Below are 22,909 nucleotides of genomic sequence, written 5' to 3'. Positions count from 1 at the left end.
CCTAAGACCGTTTCCCTTTAATTTTTATATATAGGAAATATAATATAATCTAGTATTTTGGTGACTACTAATTCACTTGCTGTTCAATATATTTCGTGCAGTACAAAGACAAGATGCAAGTTTTGTCTTGTTTTGTTTTAGATAACCGTCAGCTGTAGGACTGGCTTTTTTAATGTTAAATAGTCATTCTGAAGTAGTCAAAAGCTTTGGCTTTTTTGGGATATCTAATACTCATGTATGTGTTAATGCTATTGAAATATTTCAGGGACTGTTTTATGTGGTATAGCAGTTGGGGAAAAATAAAAATAATTCTGTTTCTTGTTTTGATATGAAGCTGAAGATTCAGCTAGATAGTGTGAGTATACTTGAGTGGCTGTCATATACTATGCAAATGACTAAATTCCTTTGTATAGGTTACTACCTGCCACATTCATTCTTCCAGTGATGATGAAATTGACTTTAAAGAAACTGGCTTCTCACAGGATTCTTCTTTGCAGCAGGTGAGTTGAATTCTTTTAACAGCATTAAGTTGCTCTTTCTGTAAAAATAAATAAGAAATTTTAAAAAAGCAGTGGAACTTGTATTTCTGTCACAAGCAAATACAAATCTAGCAAGTTTAAAATAAAACTTAGGCACGTGTGCATGCACATAACTGTGTTTTATCAAACTCAGAGGTATGGTTTTTAATACGAGTCCCAATATCTTGGTGTGCCTTCCAATTTTTAGTCTTTGATCATGCTGTCTGTGCAGATCTCTACTCATTATGCCTAAGAACACATTTTATATGCCAGGTGTCTGGCTAAGTTGAACACAGTTTCTATGTTAACTTTAGTTCTTACGAGATGTAGACGTTTGAAATGGTGGCTTCTAATTGTGTTTTCTGGCAAGTGTGAATTCCTATGAAAGCAAATACGGGTTTCTGTTTTGTTTTGCTGATAGATTTTTTTTTTTAAATGTTGACCCTTGTTTTGATGAGGAAACAAGGAGGATTGGCTATGTGTTGTTACACGCTTTTAGTTTTTGGCAAAACGTCAAACTCTGCAGCTGTCACAACAGTATAAATGAAGAGCTAAGTATGCTCCTGTGACAGGTTGTACCTAGCAGCTCAAATGTTTTTAACTTAGTTCAAATGTTTTTAGCTTTATAAACCCTTGATACTGTGCAAGTGTACATAGCCAAATCTTCCTGAACTAAATTTCCAATGACCTTGATCACTTATTTTTAAATTCAGTATATGCTTTTGAGAACTAATTTGTGAGTGTTTCAAAGATAACTATCATTTGGTTTAATTGAGAATGCCTAGGGAATTTTCAGATCAACCAGACTGAAAGCTTAAGTCCACCAAGCTGTGTCCACCTTGAAGTTTTACTGCTTTCATAGCTAACTAATTGATAATGATACAGTGTTTAATATGGTTATGGTATTAGAGTATTTTTGTGGAGTGATTATGGAGAACATTAGTGCCGTTTTGATGAAGAATGACAACATTTCTGTAATAATGCTGTCCTATCTGCAATATGCATCTCTTTCAATTCTTTCACTGGTGGTGAAAGAGCGGGAGTCATGTGGCACAAGACTGCCAATAGATCCATATATGGAATGCATTACTTACCTGGGTTATTAACCAAATCTTTCAGCTCACACTAACAGCTATGTAGTAACTACCTAGTCTAAGACTGGCTTCGGTATTTTATGCATCTTCTATAGTTTTTATAATAAGTAATTGCTTATCTAAGTTTGAATTGTGGGTGGTGGCTCAAGTTTTAAGAATCTGATGCATTTTTATCTGATTCAGTGATTTTGTGCACGTAAGGTGCACCTGAATACAAACTTGGTAAGTTGGGTGCTATCTGTAGCAGCTCTAGTGAGAAAGTAAGATCTTCAAATATCTTTGCGCTTTTCATGCATCCCCTTAGTGACCTGCTGTGCTTAGGCAATCCCAGCAGTTCCAGGTAGTTAATATGGAGAAATGCAGATGGTCCAGTGCTGTTTCTTTCAAGTTTGTCACCATTTTCTTGATCTTTTTTTTTTTTGCTAAGCTAAGCTAGTGAAATATACTTTCTAAAGTGGTCTTGTGAGGAAAGCATGATACTAGACAAGATAGATCACTGATGGGAAATGTATTGAAATTACTTAAAGCGTTCTCCAGCTGCACAAATTCATTCATAAAGGTATCTCTGGCTTCAGCTAGAATACCCTATTCCAGACCAATAGTTAAAGGAGGAAACAGGAGGTAAATTTCCAAAATTCAAGTGGACCCATTAAGAACTGGGTAAGGGATGAAAATACTGAGGAACCTAGTTATCTTTGGTTTATTTTTGTCAAATTCAACTTTTGCCTGTGCAGAATCTTCTGACATCCAAATCTAGTTCGATACTGTTTTCATCTAATGAAGATTCTTTGTTCTAGAAGGGAAGATTTCTTTCCCCCCGCCCCTTTTTCTCAGAAATACTTTTTATGTAAGTTTCTGAATAACACTTCAAAACAAACATCTTTGAAAAAGTGTTCCATCACCTGGTTCTGGGTTGTAAGGTTTCTTATGCCAGCAGCATTTAATGTGCTGTCTTGCTGTGGCTCTGGAAACTTTTACTCCAGGAAAGCATTGTTTTTCTGTTCTCCACCAGCTTAGCACCACTTTTTGTCTTTAAGCCTACTGAAAATATATTACAGAACACGATAGAACTGTCTAGGGTCTGAGATACACCAGCAGTCTATAACTGCATTTTATATACTTGTTGTAGACAATTTTGATGTAGTGATAAGATTTCACACTAATTTCATAACTAGCTGATGTCACAAACCTCATGTCTTAATTTTCTGCTTATCCTGGTGAGTGGTGTTCCTAATGGTTGCACCTTTTGTAAAACAGAACAAGCCTGTTTAACTTCTTTGGGTTTTTTCTTCCCATGGAGGTAATTCACTAATGTCTTTCAGTCACATGTGCTTTTTAATATCCATAATAGTGAAAATACTTTACAGAAAAGGAGAGCTCAGTAACCAGTGTAAAGCAGAGTAATTATTTTATAGGGAGGACTGTCAGTAATTGATTGTCTACCTGTGTAATGTTGGTGTACTAATTATGTTAGTACCAAATCCTGAAGTTTTTTGGAACTATCAGATTTTAAAACTTAGGGCCAAAATGTAGAAGAGTTCTTGCTTTGTCTTGCTTTGGCCTGGCTTAGCGTAGTGACCCTACCAGTCATGAGGGTTTTTCAGACCACTCCCAGCCCTGATAGTGTCTTGCTGTATACCTCATCCTTCTATATCTTCTTTCTTTTTCCTCCAGTCTTCATAATACCTTAATCCAAACTTCCTGTTTTTTGACCATTCTTTTGTTTTCTTTCCATATTCACTTTGTTCAGCTTTACCACCTTCTTCAAAGGTTTTGTTTGTATACTATGTCCCTTTAGCTACTTGGGCAAGAAACCAAGAGAGTTGATGTGACAGCTGTATTTCCTAGAATATTTTAACATTGGCTGGCTTTACGCATGGAAATAACACTATTAAAAGTCCCTAGAGAATGTGTGATAATTTAATTATAGTCCTGGGAAATAAGGGACAAGAGCTATTGTTATGGATAGGAGAAAACGCCCATGTGTACCTTAATGTGTATATACCCATCTGCTGGCAGTTGACACTGGCATCTTTATTTAAAAAAAAAAAAACCCACACAGTTGAGTCAGGGACACTGCTTTGAGATGTAAAATATTCAATAGTTTCCTCTTTCTAGATGTTGAATAGATGCTGCTGGTGCATGTGCCCGAGACTGATATTTCTAGTGATAATTACATGATAAATAAGCCACTGTGCTTTAGTATCTATATACAATGTACTTTTCTTGTTCTTAACATTTATAATTTCATGTTATTTTGAACAAAGAGAGCTTTTTCTTTTGTCCTAGTGTACATTGTTGTTTCACTGTTTCTTTGGGGTGCATTTGGGAAGGTGCTGATTAACACGTGGTTAAACTAGAGATTTAACTTTCTTACTGAGAGCTGCTAATTAGACTGGCTTTCAAGTCAGTAAATATAAGTAGGTGTGTAGTCAGTGTTACCATTTAAAATTCAAAGGTTAAGACAAATCCTTTTCCTATCCTTCATGTTTAGATTAGAGAGACTTTTATTTCTTTGGAGCAAAATGGGCAAATAGGATTTAGAGTATTATTAGAATCATTATATCACTGTCGTTGGTCCTGGGGTTGCCAGGCCTTTTCTGATTATCAGATGCAACAAATGACGTCCAATTTTATTGACCAGTTTGGCTTCAACGATGAGAAGTTTGCTGATCAAGATGACATCGGCAAGTGAGTATAACGTTATACTGGCTTTGACTATAGTCTTGGGAGTTTCCTTTCTTATTGTGTTTTTGGATGTGTTTTTGCTGATGATAAATGCCTTTACTGATGTGAGGCAGTTACCAATCAGTCTTCTCTTCTTGTACCATCTGTGTGCATTGATAGAAGCCTCCCTGAACAGTTTACAGAGGAAAGCAACAGCTTATCTTCCATTTCTAATGTCCTCGTTGTGCCACCAGATGAACACAGTGCTTGTGAATAAATAACTAAACTATAACTCTGCTTTTGAAAGCTATGTCTGTCCAATGACATGGCATTGTTGGGGGAATTTTCACTTTCTCTGTGCCTCAAAGCGATTTTTTTTTCCCTGCTGAATCTATGTACCAGACCAGATGAATAGCTCTACTTCTAAGTTTTCCTGGAAAAGACGACAGGAACAACATGTCTGTGAGTGTACTTTTCTGTAGGGGACAGGAAGGAAGGGCATCGTAAATCTACCTTTGTTTTCAAGGTCAAGGCAGTTAAGTTACAAATAGGGTAAGTGATGAGGAAATGAGAACAATCTTGGTCAGGTTAAAAAACAAAACAAAAACAAACAAAAAAAAGAAAACAAAAAAATAAGAAACCACCCACAACAAAAACACCCCCTACAAAAACTGATCTTTCTTCAGTTCTAAGTAAATTGATGCCATAATGGGAAAGGGAAAGAATGGGGGGTTTTGCTGAAAATAGAGTTGATCCTGATTTTTGTAAGAATTCATGGCTTGGGATGCAAGAACATGCAGACAAGAGTAAAAAGCATTACTTGAAGATAGTTTCTAGAAGGGTAAAATACAATAAAATGTCTCGGTGCTCTTCTGTAAGACATGTTTAGTAAGTGATGGTTGCCTGAAGCTTGCACATGCCATCTAAGAAGCATTGCTGCCTTTTTACACCTTTTTAATCTGCTGAGATTATAGATTAAAATATGATGGGAGAGGAAGCAACTCGGGATACTCTTTAACTTTGTTAGAACAAGTGGATTTTTGGCTAGGATAGGAGTTGGAATTCCTTTAAGATCGTGCCTTTGGTAGTGTATGGTCTTGGTGGAAGGAAGATGACTACTTGTGTAATCAGATCTCTTGAGATTTGTGACAGGTATACTGATGATGTACTCATGAGTTGAATTAAGCTGTAGATAAAGTTACTTTAAAGTTAGGCCTTTTGTGCAAGAATTAGTTACAGGTTAAATTACCTGCCTATTGTTGTACAGTAATTCAGATGGTAACTTGCACAGTAATTCAGTCACACTTAAAACTTATGTTCCTTTAGACCACTTACCTTGTTCTCTACTTTGTAATGCAATGAGGATTAGAGGAAGAGTACTTTGTGCTCTGCTGAATGCAATGCTATCTGTGGCTGGAGAAAGAATATATTAACTCTTCTGAAAATCTGGTAGTATTTCCCATCTTTTCCTCCTCTGTTTCTTTTTGCTTCCCCTAGAGATTTAGTTTGCCTAATGCTATTTTTAGTCTAAGACATGTTTGTAATTACTTCAGTGAAACTGGTCGATAGCTTAATATGTGAAGCTGTGTAAAGCCTAATATTTGTGTTCAGTTTGGAAAAAAACTTCAGTGATTGGTTTAAAAAAAAAGAGAGTAATTTTTTTTCTGTAGGAAACAGAAGTTGATAATTACATTTTTCTTTCTCTCTTCCTGTTGAGAAGGTTCCTCTATAGAGTGGTGAAATCAGTTAGAAGATATAAGAACTGCTAACGCAGATCTTTGCAGGATTTTGAGCTGTGTCATGGTAGACCTTTAGGCCTACTTTTTTTTCCAGTGCATAAGAGTACAGTATTTGAGATTCATGTATATCATATCAGTTAATGCTTGCTTAGGCTTGTTGCATCTTCACAGCTAAAAAAATCACATGAATGCCAGGCCTCCTCAATGTGGAAATTGACTGTTTTATGTTGGAAACTGCTTTGTCTTTAATCTTATATTTTTAGATTATTGGAAAATGAGAAACCTAAGAGAAATGAAATGTCTTTATGTCATAATACAACATCTTGTTTTATTGCGTACATCTGCTTTTTTTGTAGTGTTTCTTTTGATCGGGTCTCAGACATCAACTTTACCCTCAATACAAATGAAAGTGTAAGTATGTGTTCCTGTACTGTCAGAAAAATTACTGTCTTTTAAATTTCAGTGTGACCTCAAAGTTTTGGTGGTGGTTGTTATATTTACTCCTTTGATGTGTAATCTTTGGAAAATAACTATCCTACCTTGTTCCTTTATCACGAGATTTTCTAATTGGAAGACACTATTTTTGTTCTTTGTGATCAGTGTTAAACAGAATTGCTTCTGATTTCTATGGCCAGGTTCAAGAACAAGCTTGAATCTGATTTGTGCATGTTGCATACTTGCGTTTTATGGGTAGAAGATATTTCAGTCTTCCAGTGAGATTGTGGGGACAGGAAAGTAAGGACAGAGACTTTAACCCTAGATATTATTTGTCAGTTGAGTTGAAATGAACCCTACTACAGAAAATAAAGCTGGAGTACTTGGTGATCTGGTTATCTGAAAAGCTCTTCAGTGTCATTCTTGCATGCCATTCTTAAACACGATAGAAACTCCTAGCTGTTCTTTGATGGTCCATTCAACTTGTTAGTAGCTGAGTAAAACAAGCACCACTGAATATTTTCTTGACAAGCTTTAAGTTGTTAAGAGATTCTGGTTTGCTGCTGCTCTTAGAGAAATGTTTGGGGTTTTTTTTCCCCACTGGTTTAAGATTGTCTTCAGAATAGTCATGTATTTCCAAAATGTTTACTAATGTAAGTAGAATGATTAATCATAAACATAGATTTTATACTTTTGCTGTATTTAGGGCAATATAGCCTTGTTTGAGGCATGCTGTAAGGAGCGGATACAGCAGTTTGATGATGGTGGCTCTGATGAAGAAGACATTTGGGAAGAAAAACATATTGCATTTACACCAGAGTCCCAGCGGCGTTCCAGGTAAGAAATATGTTTTTCATCCAAGTAGCAGTATACTGAGTGTGGCTTTTGGTTCAGGCTGACTGTTAGTACAGGCTGTCCAGCAAAACTAGCTATTTCCATTCTGTGGAGAAATGAGTAGAGGGATAGCTCTAGTGTCTGTCTTCCAACCATAATTTGCAGAAGATGGCAACAGCTGCCCTGCCTGCTCAGCTCTTCCTGCACTTCGGCTTTTGTAGCTTTTTTTTTTTGCTGCTTATTCTTTCCCTCTGCTTTTAAACCTGCTCAGCCATTCTTTCCTTGGACAAGGCAGTCCAGCTCCATACCTCTAGGCCTTCCTGTATTCTCTACAGTATCAGTGTGGTTGTGGACAAAACTGCATAGGAAGCTAAATTGAGGGGAAGGAGCATCTGGTCCCCAAAACTCTCAGGGCTGTGCAGCTTCCTGTGATATCTACTGAATTTTGTCCCAGGGTAGTCTTGGCTTTTCTGACCTTCTTGTGGTTTGAGTCACAAACCTGATCTCTTCTTCCCTTGCAACCTTCAAAATGCATGTTGCTAATACCTTCTGTACAAAATCAATTATTTTGTCTGATGTTGTGGTTACTTAATGTGATGTGTTTCAGGGACATCCTTACCTTCTCACATTACCTTGCTTTTTGTGTTGCGCTCACCAGGAAGGGAGAGATGCCCATAGGATTTAAAGAATGTATGTAGTTAAAGAGGATGGACTCTTTACAGAGTCCATTACTGGAATACAGTTGGGGAGATTTTAAAATAGATTTGTTAGATTTTTTTGTTAGATTTTAAAATAAATCAAGTTATATCTTGGTAGGTTAATGAAGAGTTTCGTATTTCAGCGCTTCAGTTTAGTGTGAAGAGACCAAATAGACCAACAACCTCTGTACACAGATCTGATTCCTTACTTCCCTTTTCTGCTCCCTTTTGCGTGGCAGGAGTAAAACCAATCTTTGTTGTTTACTTGCAAATGAGGGGAAGAAAGACAGCCTCTTTACATGATCAAGTGAAAAACCTTAAACGTTGGGTTTTTTGAGAGAGAAATGAGGGGAATACAAACAGCTAACAAATTATATCTCAGTTAATCTATCAGAAATGATAGCTGTTGTAATTCTCTTGAGCTTCAAACTCTCCAGTATTTCATTGTGCCTAGGGTCTGATACTAAACACAGAATGTAAACTATCTCTTTGTATTTTAAGTTCGGGCAGTACAGACAGTGAAGAAAGTACAGATTCTGAAGAAGAGGATGGAACAAAACAAGACTTGTTTGAATCACACACCAATACAGAGGACAAAATGGAAGTAGACTTAAGTGAACGTACGTAGCTTTTCTCCCAGCTGCTTTGAGTTATAGGAAAGAGTTAGATCTAGCGGTCTTATTTTGTAGGATTTTTGCTTGTTTACAGTTTTTATTCCAACTGTATTAATAAAGTAGTCCTTCCCACTGTAAAGACTTCTTGCAACAGAACATGCAAATGTTGGGAAGTTTGAATTCCTTACATGTCTTGAATCAAGTTACTTAGTCTCTCTAAAATTCATGTTTCTATTTTTCAAGAGGAAAAAAAGGAGGAAGAATCAGAAAGGGAAGGATGAAATGTAATCATTTATACATCTTGAATACCTGCAAAACTAATAGGTTGTTAATCTCCAGATCTAAAATGTGGCTATTTTTACTGGAAGCCTTTCAACTTTTCATCTAACAATGCTCTTTTAAAAGACTTCCTACAGAAGCCAAGTGAATTTGCATTGGTCTGGTTTCATGTGTGAATGAAAGATGCGCGTCAGTAGACTAGACTCTTATGTGGAAACTTAACTGATATAATTGGTTTAAAAGTTTTCACGTTCAAGTCACAGTAGACTAAACCCACTTTAGTTAAACTGACAATACCTGTAGGTAAAAGCCCTGTGCTTATCTAGACTGTAAGGAATTAAATTAAAATAGAAGGAAAAGTTAAGGGTTTTCTTTTCTTTTGTCAGATTGGTGTCGTTGGCATCTGTGTGTCAAACAAGTTTTGATCCATGTGGGTCTCCTCCCATATCTGCCTGGGTTGGAATTTCTAATTGCTAGTCAGAGCTTCCTTTTCAGCCTGTTTTTTTGTATGTAAGTGTTAATGAAAAACATGTTTCCCTTGGGTAGGTGAAGTATTTTCAATTGATCTATCCTAAATTAGATGCTGTTAAGTCACAGTTGCTCCAAAATTTAATATCCCAATAAGTATTTTAAGTTGTAAAAAGCCTTAAACTTTTCTGAAACTTAGTGGTGTTAGTGCATGAGAAATTATTTGGAGACTGCCCATACCTAAGTTGACGTGCTCATTTTCTGTGTTCAGGAAAATGTGCATAGGAAACTGAAAAAGGGATGAAAACTCTTTAAGATTTTTTTTTTTGTTATAGAAATTAGTTTTGAAAAATGGTAACAACTGTTGATGTTAGTTTAAAGTGGGATTATACTTGTGATCTAGTATGATTTATTGTTTTTGTTCTTCAGACAAGCTATATCAATTTTTAGCAGAGTACTCGCAGTTACTGTTTTTAAAATTCTGCCTTCCTAACAGAATTTCCCTTTTAGGGAATGCGTTCATTTTTTTAACAGTATATAGAGGATTCTTCTGCATGTGCTTTAAAGTCTAGTTATGAATTTTGCTGCTCTTTTTGGAATGTACATATAGAGAATCAGTGTTGGGCATATGTGTTCTTTATTTAAATTTGTTCCTAATGAACTTGTTGATGGTCTTTCAGCACCAAACTGGTCAGCTAACTTCGATGTACCCATGGAGACTGCACATGGTGCCAATCTGGATTCCGTTGGGTCTGATGTGTGGAGTACAGAAGAACCTATGCCAGCAAAAGAAACTGGCTGGGCTTCCTTTTCAGAGTTCACATCCTCTTTGAGGTAAGAATATTAGTGATTCAGGGCAAGTTCTGCACTACTAAATGTAATGGCAGCTGCGGTTTGGTTTCTTTGGGGTGTCCACCTCTACCCAAGCCTGTGCTGGTAATGTACTGGTGGAATACAAGGTGTGTAGTGTCCGAAGAGCCTCATGTGTTACAGCAGTATGTCTTTGTATGATCTACCTCATAACAGACTTTTATAGGATGGGTGGATCCTAGTGTGTCATTGTTTTAGAGGTGTTTTAAAGAGTGTTTGGGTCCTTTCATTATTGGTCTCTGACCAGAATTTGGACTGTGATATTTTTATTTAATGTAGACTGAACCCAGTGAAGGGTTGAACATGAACTGTTGAATGTAAAGGTCATAAAATGTTTATGATGATTCTGTTTTATGGATGTTATAAAACAAATAGGTTTGTTTTTTTGTGGGGTTTTTTGGTTTTTTTTTTGAAAACTCGCATGGTTATGCAGCTGTGATATTTAGGTTAGGCAGTTCTGCACTATTTTGAGAATGCCTGAGATACACTTTCCTTTCTTGGCTTGAACTCTACATAAAAACTAACTGAAGTCCTCTGTGTAAGCAGCTAGTCATGTAGACGTAAATTTTGAGTTGCCAAATACTAGCAGTCAAGAACTGATTCCTTCTCCAATCAGAAGACTCTTCCTTTTATACATCTGGCTCTCGATTGTCTGTCTGGGCATTAAACAGCTCGGATATAACAGTATGATTTTTCCAACATAAAACAGTGTATTGTTTCATGCTTGAGGCAGGTAAGTTGATAGCAGAATTATGGGTTTAGAAAATGACGACTTGGAGTTGCCACATCAGGGGATAGAAAAGACATTATTCTATAAATGGTAAGAAGTGTTTCAGGTGGCCAAATCTTGTTTTTTGAGTTCCTTCAGAAGGAAAAACTTGTAGCTATGCTATATATACGATTGAGTGGTAAAATCACTTCCATAGTGGATGATGAGGACTGCGTTGGCAGTGTCAGCAGAGAACCATCTTTCAAGTTGCAAGGAGTGCATTTAGAAAGTCAGTTAAAAATGTTGGAAACACTACAAGGAGCCAGTGATACTTGTATGCCTTATTTACCAGGGACATGTCCGCTACTACTTGTAATCAAATCAAATAAAACAGGTAAAAATAAAACCACCACCAAATATACTCAGTCAGCTCAGTTCTGGTGGATTTTGCATTACTAAACTTATGTTTAGCACATCTTCCCAAGACTCCTACAAAAAAACTTGCTGTCATTCAGTTTCAGGAGAGTTCTAGGACTCATAGCTTTGATATAGAACTAAAAATACTGTTTTAAGAACAACTCATTCTGCTATTCAGAAACGTTTCTTAAAGCTTTTTTACTTTGTATTTGAAGCTCGAAAGATTCCTTAAGAAGTAATTCTCCTGTGGAAATGGAAACAAACACAGACCCAGTTGATCCCTTGAGTGCAAATGTAACTGCTCTTGCAACACAGCTAGAGAGTAAGTACACTGCATTCAGAAATGCAAACATTGATTTTAAGAGTTGTACCAGAGAAAGATCTCCCAGAACTTTAAAAGTTAGGTTTCCAGGGACCTCTCATCTGGCTCTGCTGCTCATCTGCCAGGTAATCAAAATGACTTGTCAAAGAATTTCTTAACTATTTAAAATAGTTTCCTATTTAAAACAGGAGCCAGTGTTACCGTTACTTCTAAAAAGCCTGCACGTCATGAATAAAAAAGCATTACAAAGAAGCTAGGTGTGTTCTGTTAGAGAATCCTTGCCTGTATCAGCACTTAGTTAGCTGATGCCCAAGAGTGGTAGCCTCTAGTCTCTTCTTATGTGGCCATAGGCCAGTAGCCTCAACGTGTTCAAATTTCTCCTTCCTGCTCATTCCTTTCAAAGTTACCTTCACTATGCATGCACTAATTCTTTCTTGTACATGTATGAACTGGTTAAAGGTCAAACGTGCTAATTGGCTTTTTGTATATATTATTAACAGACAGAACAAGAAGTGCAGATGAGAAGTCCAAGGAGACTGGACTTCCCAAAGGCTTGTCTGTACTTGGAAATTTACTGTCAAATTTGTACTGTGTGGACTTGTGTAGTGAATTTCATGGTACAGAAAAATAATACATCACTATAATCCTACTAAAGTCTTGTTCAGGCAAACCTGTTGCAGTAACCATTGTCAACCTACATCACTAAGCGGCTTGCAAAATGAAAAAAAAAGTTACGAAATGTGACTTCCTTAAGCCATCTGTATATGCTCTATATATGTGTATAGTGGGGCTTGCAGAAAGGTGATTTTCTCTGTAAGGAAGAATTCAAGAAGTGTACGAAACTGCAAAAGTATCATTCTGGTTATATTGGCTTGTATGCTTGCTTGTATGAAATAGAAACATAACCAGCCGCATACTAAATTACTTCTATATATCTAGCACCAGGAAGTGTTGCTATGGAGGCCAGCTCAGATGGAGAGGATGATGTAGAAAATGCAGACAAGGTAACTGAAACAGTAATGAACGGCAGCATGAAGGAGACACTGAGCCTTACTGTAGATGCTAAAACCGAAACGGCTGTTTTCAAAAGGTGAGAATACCTATCTATTGTCTTCCCACCCTTGTAAAATAAGCACTGTTGATGGAGCACTATGGATCATCAAAAAGAGTTCTTTGCAAGTGGTAGTTCCAGAGGCTTTAACTAGAAACATTCTTCCAAAGTAATTATTTTGAAATTTTACTTCCAGGTAGTTACTATAACATATGACTTCCCTTATCAAGCCTTAATTTCAGTGGAAGATTATTAGTGGAAGACTGACTCAATAACTTTTGACCCTGATGCACATTATCGTGCATTTTTTATGTACAATTATTCTTTTGACATACAGTTAATTGCATGTCAAAGCAAATTGGATTAGATTTGGATTGGAATTCCATCCCTCTCATCCAGGAGGATAGAGGACAGAAGTTTAAGGCCAGCCAGGCACTGCTCTTGAGTAACTCATCAGACATTTGGGGTGATCGCTGTTGGTGGTATGGATGATGGTGATCACTGTTGGTGGTATGGATGATGGTGTCAAATCTGTTCTGGACTACACATGGCACATAGAATTCTAGAATAAGCAGAAGAACAAACTCCTTAATTTTGGTATCTTCTGATACAAAGTGTTTGATTCAGGAATAACTGTCTTACAGTTACATGGTTATATTCCATATTACATATATCAACATTGTGATCCTTTTATGGGAATAAAGCACATTTCCATTTCATCTACTTGAGATCTTGTCTACTAAGATCTTGCGATCTTAGATTTAATGATCAAGTGTTTTTTATTTAGTATCAAATCTTTATGTAGGGAAACAGAGGCTACAAACAGTTTGACCTGCAAAAAAACCGTTGCCTTTATTAATTGAAGCTGGTTTGTGTCCTTGTGTCTGTGCCTGCCCCTCCCCCCCCACCCCCAGTCTTGACAAATCAGAACATACTATTTTTCGTATGCAACGCTGTTCTCATTCTTTTAGAATAATTTCCTAGTATCTGTCCCTATTCTAGCTTTAAATACTGAAAAGAAATTGTCCATATGTCTTGGAAGTTGCTTAAAAAAATCCCAGTCCATTTCAGTAGAAAAAACTTCCCAGTGTTAGTCCTTACATTGCCCTTCTTTTAAATTCATTTTAATTTGTCCCGTTAATGGTAGTAGATAAGTGCTATTCATTTTGGATGGTTCAGGAATTGAAACGTAACAGCTTTCAGTCACTCTTGCTTCCATCCTTTTGATTATTGAAGCAATAAATAACAATTCTAATCTCTTTTGGCACCTGACTTAACTTCTGATGTTTTTCAATACGGAGGAGGGAGCATTTATGGCTGCACAGCGCTTATAAATCAAATGGCATTGTTAGAGGAATTGAACCAAAGCAGTTTAGAGGAGGATTGTGACTCAGTGCAGGCTGATGTGGCATGGAACCATAGTGCCTTGCTGACTTAGTAAATGATGCACCTGCTCTGCGGTTTATTCTGTATTTTGGGGAACGCTTTTGTATGGTCTGCACTCCTGTTGTGTTAGATGTTTACTGTTGGATTTAGTTATCCATGGTGTTTTTACACTTCTCCTTAAACTGCATTAGTTCACACGGACTTTAAAGTTCTGTGACTTTTGCTACTGGTGCAAAAACGAACATGAGGAGGCATCATGTGGTGGCAGTTCCTGCCTGCCTTCATGGAATTACCAGCTTGAGCTGTGGAGTAAGCACTTCAATTCTTGTAACTAAAAGGAAGCAGAGGTGCAAAGGAAAGCAACATCATAGAATCGCCCAGGTCAGAAGATACCTCAAAAGATCATCTGGTGCAACCTTTTGTGGGAAAGGGAACCCAGATGAGATTATCTAGCACTCTCTCCAACTGCATCTTGAAAACCTCTAGCAGGGGGGGCTCTGGGATCTTGATTTGGAAAGGGGAGATTAAGGAAATAGAGGAGGCGGCTGAAAGTCTGACATATGGAGACTGTTCTACTCTGATAGAGGTATGTGGCCTCATACCGAGTCTTTAAACCGACTTTTAAATATGCCAGAACAACAAATGGGAGGGAAAAGTAGCATTTCCTTTGGAATAAATACCTAAAACAATGCTGGGGAAAAAAAAGTCTAGGTTAAGGGACAGTTAGAGTAGCGAGAGGAGGTCCTGCTCTGGCCTGTGTACCTGGCAAAGTGGATACTTCCAGACCTAACTTCTATATAGGTTTCTGCCAATAGAAGATTGATGGTGTGGAAGTCATTATTGAGGGGAGGAGGGGCATCATAAGCACAGTAGTTAATTTGTGGAAAGCTGCAAAGGACAAAAATGTGGTTTCTGAACTTAGTTCAAAATGGAGAATGAGAAGGGAAGAATGGATAGCAGAGACTACCCCTTTCTAAAAAATAAAAAAATTAGGAGACCATCTCTGATGGTGATGGTGACAAGTGTTTTGTTTTGAACAAATACAAAGAGTATCAAGGCAAATGAGGTGGGGAGATCAGATGGGGAAAACTGGATCTTGCTGAGAGATTGCAATGCAAAAGACAATATTTTTACAGGCTCTGCAGATATAAGGAGGCATGGAAGGAAAGAGAAGGATTCATTGAAATTTAAAGGATCCATTGAAAGGAGAACTCTAAGAATAGGAAGAAAAATCAGCAGAGGAGGGTGGCTTTAAAATGTTCCTGACTTCTTGCATAGATTTGTTGCCACAGAGGTATAAGATTGATGTTTGTGTCTACTTCAGAGCTATCTTATAACTATCTCTTGCAGGTATATGGTCAAATTTGTATTTTAGTGCACTCATAATGGCGTGGCTGAGGTGGGAGAGGTGGAATAGAGAGGCAGAAAAGCTTTGATTTAAAGGCAAAACACAAGTATTTGTCTGCTGATGACTTTTGAGGCTGCCTGGTTACATGGTAATGTCTTATATAGTGTGAGTGTATTGCTTTTTCCCTGAACTATGTTTGATTTTGTCTCTGAGAAGAAGTTCATGAAATAGGTTGGGCTGCAGTCTTAGTATTGTATAACCCATACATCGTATTTCACTGTGGAGTTGTTAGGGAGTTTAATAAAGGTGGTGATGAGTTAATAATTCTGCTGAAATGTTTCATGGACAGACTTTACTAATGCCGGTTTCTGTGAGGAAATCTTGAATTTCTTTCATACTTTCTTCCTTCCATTTTTGCATACCTCTGGCTTCAGAGTGTTGAAATCCTATCGGTATGTATAGTAAAGGATCATGACCGTGATTGTTACCACTTCAGGCATCACACACATTCCTTATTTCCTGTCTGATCGTATTTGTAATCACTGTATTTCCTGCCCTTTTTATCCAGTCAAGTTTTAATGGACGTAAGCACTGGTGCGTTATTAGGTGTTTGTAAAGTCTAGAGCCATATGCTTGATCTTCATGTTGCAATCATAACTTAAAATCCATTTGCATGTGAAATATGGACCTGTTTCCCAGTTTTCTCCTCTTGCCTGAAATTTCCCTATAAGTAAACTTAAAAATTAAGTAACTTCTTTCCTTTTTTTTTTTAAGTGAGGAAGGAAAATTGTCTACCTCTCAGGATGCTTCTTGTAAATATGTAGTAGAAGACAATGCAGAGGTTGCAGAAGAGGCTCCTTCAACTCTGCAGCCTACTAACAGCAGTCCAGAACAGAGGTAACTACGTTCAAGGATGCTTTCAATCCTCTAAGTAGCAGTTTGCATGTTTTTCTAATAGGGTTGATCTAAAGAGATTAATCAATTCCTGTTAGTTATCAGCTCTGAGTTTAGCTCAATCTAAACATGTGCTTGAGTCTATTTTATAGAATTCTCACAAGTTATATTTTCTGTGATTCTAAGACTCTTGAGTTGTCAAAAATGTGTTTGCCTTGTACTATGTGTCTTGCAGGGTGTTGTAAATATCCCCATTCTGTTTTGTGATATGTTATCAAGTTAGAATAGTGAATTGATACACTTAGGAAAATGATGATTTTAAAAAATATATTAGGGAATAAGTTTGACTTTGTCCTGAAAATTTACTTAAATTAGGTCTACTGTTTTTTTTTTTTTAATTCTGTATTCCATACTGCTGAACAGTTTGGGGGGTAGTCCACTAGTGCAGTTATATGGAAAGGAAATGATGCCTTAAGTCATGCTTGTTTGATTGTGAATCAGTTATTATTTGCATTCTTGTCTTCATGAGGTGTTAATCTGAATATTTGTAGATTTGGAGAAGTTTCAAAGTACATAAATAATTTGTTTCAAATAAAACTTGCCTGAAATATGGAGCAGCCTGGATTGCTCAGCATACTTATTGGAGGAAAGAAGAGAAGACATTTTTTTTTTCGCAGCTTGGCTGCTACTAGTGCAGTCTTGGAGAACAGTAATTCAAGATACAATTCTGAGGGGACCACCACCAAACAGAAAAAGCTGCTCTTGCATAAACTTGTTTCTCTTAAATTGTCAGGTAGTACTGCTTTCTCTAAAAAAAGGCATTTGACAGTATTTCTGCTGTTCCATTTCCTGTTGAAGTACTTAAGAGGCAAAAAAACTCCCAAACAAGTTACAATGATATGGAAACATACACAATCAACTCTAAGTCTAGTATGGCTTCACCAAAATCAAATGCGTGTAGGGTGATATTAATCACTAAATGTTAAAATGCTTAATGCAGATGTTTCATATCTGAGCTAGTTTCTAGACTTCAGTCAGAGAAGGATTCATCTTTATCTTAAAAGCCTAAAACAATGAAGAGCTTAAAGTAGGTGAGAAGATTTCCACCCTTGAAGGCAGTATTCAGTGAAGACCTTGCTCTGGAACTTAGGTATTCATAAGTATTTTAATATCTAGGGAAGAGTTTACTGGTTTTCTAGGAGAACTAATGTCATGTTGAACATCAGGTACAATCCCAGAAGCTTGATTCTTGGTGTTAAGGCAAAGGGTGGTATGCTGCCATTTCCTGTTTTAGATGTAATTCAAGGGTGCCCAGAGGAACTGTGCTGTCTCAAAGAAAACCCTTGTAAAAGGAAAACCTAAATGTGCATTTACTAAACCCTGAGTAATCCATAGGGTCTGCTCCTCTTCCTGCAGGGCGGGGCTTGGGGGGTCAGAGCTGTGCATGCTGCCTTCTTGTTGGGGAGCTGAGGATGTTCTGAATGGGAGCGTGTTCTGAAGGGAGAGAGGATTTTGCTTAATTAAAAGCAATTCTAGGAGTCACTTTTGCCTTGCACTATAAACAGGGGTATGATTCTGAAAATCAGAATTCAGAATATATATATATATACACATACATATTTTCTGAATCTGTATTTAACTAGTTGTTTTAATAGTTTAAAAGCTGTTGTTTCTTGACTTTAATTTTAAACTATTATTAGAGAAATGTGGTATTTCTCACACAAATCCTGTGAAAGAAGTAATCATTTTTAAGACTTTGTGGATGCTATATTCTGTATCTAGCTTTCTAGTGAAGTCAAAATTGAAATGCTTTTGTAAGCAGAGATTCAGAATATAGCTCTACATACAACATAGAACTCTACTGCATGTTCTGATTATACTGTTATACTGTATGCAGGCTAAGAAGGATGCAAGCATCTTTTGACAAATTTAGATTCTGTTTTTTAGACTTGTTTATGAGCCAGTATGTCTTACCTCTATGGTACTGGGTGTTACACTAAAACACTGCTACCTTTTCCTGTAAGCCAGAACTTTCTACTCTGCGTAAATTCCATAAATTTAATTAAGAAGTGGATTCTAATCAGAAAAAAACACAACCCTGTATAAGTATAAGTTAAAGTCAGAAACCCAGAAACTGTCTTTCACAGCCTCTTCTTTATCTGGAGGTACTGTTTTTATCCGGACAATATTTTTAATGCTGATAAGCATTAAATTGTAGGGACAAAGTCTTTGGGTACTAGGTGATTGCCTTTTGAGTAAAGATGCTTGTCTAAACCAACAGAGGGCTCTCAGAGCTAGCAGTTCGTTGGATTGCTTTTGAGTTGCAGGAAATCTCGAGGAACTCCTTTCATCGAATCCAGCTGGCTTCAGTGAAGCTCAGTACTTTCTCTAAAGGTGGCTGTCACAGCAGATCCTCATATAAGTGGAGTATAAATATCAAGATAAACATAATTGTGCTTTTGGGGCTCCATGCATGTATGACTAGTGGGAGGAGTCCCCTAGGTAGGTCTTTGGCTGATGGCCAGCAGTAGTAATCTCTACTAGGAGTCCTGTTCAGTCATGGACTTTTTTCCAGTTAATAAGTGACTGACTTATTAACAGTATTAACAGCATTAACAGTGCAGACTGTCAGACTTCCTGTCCATGCAGCACTTGTTTCTTACCCTCCAGGTTTCTCTAAAAAGTGTTTACTTTTGTCTAGTGCTGTCTGTCTCTTGTCTAATGTGTACATATTTTTTTTAAAAAGTGTTTTTAGAGCTTAGCAGCCAAAGACTTAGCTAGGGGACTCCTGCTGGTCATGTGCATGTAGAGCACGGACCCAAGAGTGGCTTCTCTGTGATGTACACCATCAGAGAACAGGAGTTACAGGTAACTTTTCTCGTGTGTAGTTCCAAATGGTATTTATATTCTCTAAGGGAATCTTCAAATGTATTCAGTAGACTTGCACTGAATTGAATTTGAGATTTTTTGCCTTTGTTGCTTGCAATTCTTAATGTTCTCATGCACTACTGATTTGATCTCTTTGTGTTAGTCCAGGGCAACTGAGCCCACGTTCACACTAAACTACTTAACTAGAAATGTATATACTGTTACTGTTTTTACTTTTGCAGGTTTGCACCTTATTTTCCTCCATACTTCCTGAACTTTTCATGCTAATGGACTGACATTGAAAGTATTTGTAAAATGGCAGTTTGTAGATTAGATTAGTAACTAAAGCAGGTTTTTTTAAGACCTTTTTTCTGTTGTGTCTTAGCTGCTTACTTTCAAATGCAATCTTAAATACTCCTGGTATCGCATTTTGCTTAACAGAATAAGATTTGGAGAAGTATCAGAAATGTACTTTTTATTAGTGATTCTCTTGGGGAGATACCGTATCTCTAGAGATCACTTAGTAGCTCAGGATCAAACACCCTCAGTGTGTGCTCAGTTAAAGCGCTATGCTTAATTAGACAGTAACAACGCAAGAAAATAAATGGGATGAACATGTTATTAGCTTGTGTTTCCTCTCTCCCACTCAGGGGTCATGCTACATGTGGTCTGGGGCTGTTGTTTTTTTGGTTGGTTTGGTTTTTTTTTTTGCACCCACCCAAATTTGTTTTGGACCCTTCTTGTTTCTTGTATACTTACACCTTTTTCTGGCCTCTTAGGACTGATCAACACACCCATTTAGGAGAGGCATCTGTTAATGGCCCTGTATGATATGTGATGTCTACTACCTTGACTGAAGAAAATGAACTGATATCCAGGTGTTCGAGTGTTTCTTGAGGATTTCATCTAGACCCTGTTGAAGCCAGTCACTGCTGCACTAATTTCGCAAGGGATCAGGACCAGCAACATTTATATTCTAGATTTTAAGACATTGTACAGAAATTAATAAGTGTAAAAATATTGCACATTGAGAAATACCAATAATTTTTGCGTATGTTTATATTGTATTGTTCTAAATAATGGGTGGCCTGTGAAATAAGATCCTGCTACCCATGTAATGATGACAGTAGTGTTACTATAGTTAAAATGGCTGTAAGAATAGTTTTATAAAAAAGTGAATACACAAATCTAATGTATTTGAGACATAACTATTTGACAATTAGTGTGACCAAAGTATTTAGCAGTTTTCATACATTTTTCACCTTGTAAAAAGAAAAGAAAAAAATGAATTCATGTTTCTTCTGAAACTGAAATGCCCTATAAATGTTATTTTGGTTGTTTTAGCTTACAAAAGTGATTTAAATAAGAATTTTTTGGTGTTCAACATTTTACAACAGGTTTTTTAATTGGTAATTGTTTTCTGTATTGTTTAAAACAGATCAAAAATGTAAGTCTATTGGTAGAGATTTTAAGTATTTATTGCTACAACTTAGTTGACAAATTGATGTTACTGTAAAGCCATATGTTCTCTTAAGTCTTGTTTGCTTGAAACAGTACCTTACAGGTGAAACACTAGAATATTTGAAGTGCACATGGCTTGTTGTGTTTAAGTGATTCACCTGCCTTTTAACCCATTCACCAAGATTTAGTTTAATACCAAGCATTATACAATGGAACATTTCAGAACAATCTGCGTATTTAAAACGCTATAATCCTTTTAGACAAGTCAAATAAATGAAATGCCCGTGCTGCTAATGTAATTACAGTACATGCATTTTAAAAGTATATAGTGTTTTTAATACAAATTCTGGCAGCGGAGCATGTTAATTGTTACTTTCACTGTACTGATCTGTGTGAGGCTTTCATTTGTATGTTCTAAACCAGTTTTTTCACAGCTGGTTTGTGTATATATATATATAGTGATTATGGAAACTAATTCTGTGTAATTTATAATTTTCTATGTCAGTGTAAAATTCCAACAGCCTTCTCAAACAAACAGAAGCAATATACTGTATATTGCCACATCGTCTGGTGAAAGGGTTAAAGTACTTCACCTCCTGCACTTTTAGATGCAAATCCATTTTTGTTTCTGTAATAGTTATATTCATTTATTTTTTACATCATTTGTTTTCCTGACCAGTATTTAAAGCCAAAAGGATACTCTAAACAATGGCCAATGATTTACTTTAGAAGGCGTCCCAAGCAATGTGCCTAAACATTACATTGCATACAGAAATAAAAAAAAAAAACACCATATATGTATAATGGCATTGCCCTTATTGCTTTCTCTCTTGCATTTTCTGCAGCAAATTTCAGTGGCAGTCGTCATTGCAAATTGTTACAAACTGATCAGTTGTGTGAAAATGGAGGGAAAAAACACAGTATCATAGGTGGAATTGGTAACTGTGGTTGCCCTTTTATTTGTCCTTTAAATGATGGAATCCAGTCAGTTTCTAAGTTGTTTGTTCTTCAGTTCAGAATTACTTCCAGATCAGCTTGACCAAAAATGTTTTGTATATTAGCTTTAAGGTTGGCAGCTGTCCTTCTATCACTTTCTGATCTGTAACTGAACGAGCAGTTTTGGAAACAAAACCACTCGTTTCAACACATGAATTGCAATCCAAGTAGAAATTCCAAATACAGGAGAGCAGTGTGTTGGATTACATAAGTTTGATGCTTATATGGAATAAAACTTTTGTTCTTTCCAGTGGAGCTATTTGTCCCTTGCTAACAAGTTGAATTAACTAGCTACATAGCCATGAAAAGTGAAAGAGATACTGGCAGCAAATTAGTTGAAACTCTATTTCAGCCCTGTTGCCTGCAGTTCAGCAAAGTTTTCTAGGGTGTTGTCCTTCCTTCTGTTAACAAACTGTCATATCAGTCCACTGTCCAGTTCATACTGAGCGCAGAATTGAAAAGGGGGGGTATTTTGAACCCTTTCCCTCTGTTGCTGATAGGTTAATATCAGTTGAGTGGAGGTGTGAGAAGTGGTGGTGAGTGGAATTCGCCCTTCAGTGTAGTTTGCCTTCCAATTAAAGGGTGCAATAGAGGTAAACTAGATTGCCTTACCTAACGCTGATTCCAGTGGTCCTGAGAGTTCTTCCTTACTATTGCATTTATTGATAGTTTTAACAGCTTGTGTGGAAGGTGTGTTAAGCCTGGAATTTAACCTAGATTTGATGTAGTGTGAGCTTGTTCTGAGGAGGTGTAGGTTGTGTTTTACCCACTGTGTTACTTGTACAAGGAATCCTGAACTTGAAGGGAAAGCTTTGGAGGTGTGTTTTTATTGTGTACACACACACCCCCCCCACACACCCCTTTTGTCATTTTTTACCAAAACTTTATGCTGCTCACATAGGCTTACGAAGGTCTGAACATACTTGGAGAGGAGTTCTGAATGGCTGTGTTACCCAACCTGTTTAATCAAATTTGACTTGCATGCAATGGAATTTGAGTCGTCTTTATTAAAAGATACTTTAATACATTTGTGAGATGGACTAAAGTCTAATACCTTTGTACAGGTTTGACTTCCTACAGTGTATTTAGCAGCAGTTAGGATGAAATAAGCTTCCTTTGAATGGCTCATACTGAATATATGCTTTGCCACATTTCACAATGCTCTTTGAAATGGCTAGAAGCTCAGTCACTTGAAACTGAGGAATAGTGATGTCAGTTGATAGCAGAGGGCAATGGATTTA

At 36.9% G+C, this 22,909-nt stretch overlaps 1 protein-coding gene across 15 annotated transcripts in view; it reads left to right on the top strand.

The window, feature by feature from the left end:
• PPP6R3 (protein phosphatase 6 regulatory subunit 3) overlaps positions 1-21,923 on the top strand; it is a 65,351-nt gene extending 43,428 nt beyond the window's left edge. For 6 of the 15 annotated variants that reach the window (XM_075162894.1, XM_075162904.1, XM_075162896.1 and 3 more), the window contains 10 exons: positions 414-500; positions 4,206-4,303; positions 6,375-6,429; positions 7,160-7,290; positions 8,487-8,605; positions 10,027-10,180; positions 11,558-11,664; positions 12,604-12,754; positions 16,224-16,346; positions 19,991-21,923. In XM_075162894.1, the coding sequence (XP_075018995.1) occupies positions 414-500; positions 4,206-4,303; positions 6,375-6,429; positions 7,160-7,290; positions 8,487-8,605; positions 10,027-10,180; positions 11,558-11,664; positions 12,604-12,754; positions 16,224-16,346; positions 19,991-20,042 (1,077 nt within the window). In that variant the 3' untranslated portion in view covers positions 20,043-21,923. The other 9 variants (XM_075162906.1, XM_075162902.1, XM_075162900.1 and 6 more) reach the window with 7 other exon arrangements.
• The last annotated feature ends 986 nt before the right edge of the window (positions 21,924-22,909 follow it).

This window comes from Calonectris borealis, chromosome 14, assembly GCF_964195595.1.
Source record: "Calonectris borealis chromosome 14, bCalBor7.hap1.2, whole genome shotgun sequence".
NCBI classification, from domain to species: domain Eukaryota; kingdom Metazoa; phylum Chordata; class Aves; order Procellariiformes; family Procellariidae; genus Calonectris; species Calonectris borealis.
Note: the sequence above shows the minus strand (reverse complement) of the source record. Positions and strands in the feature narration are given on the sequence as shown.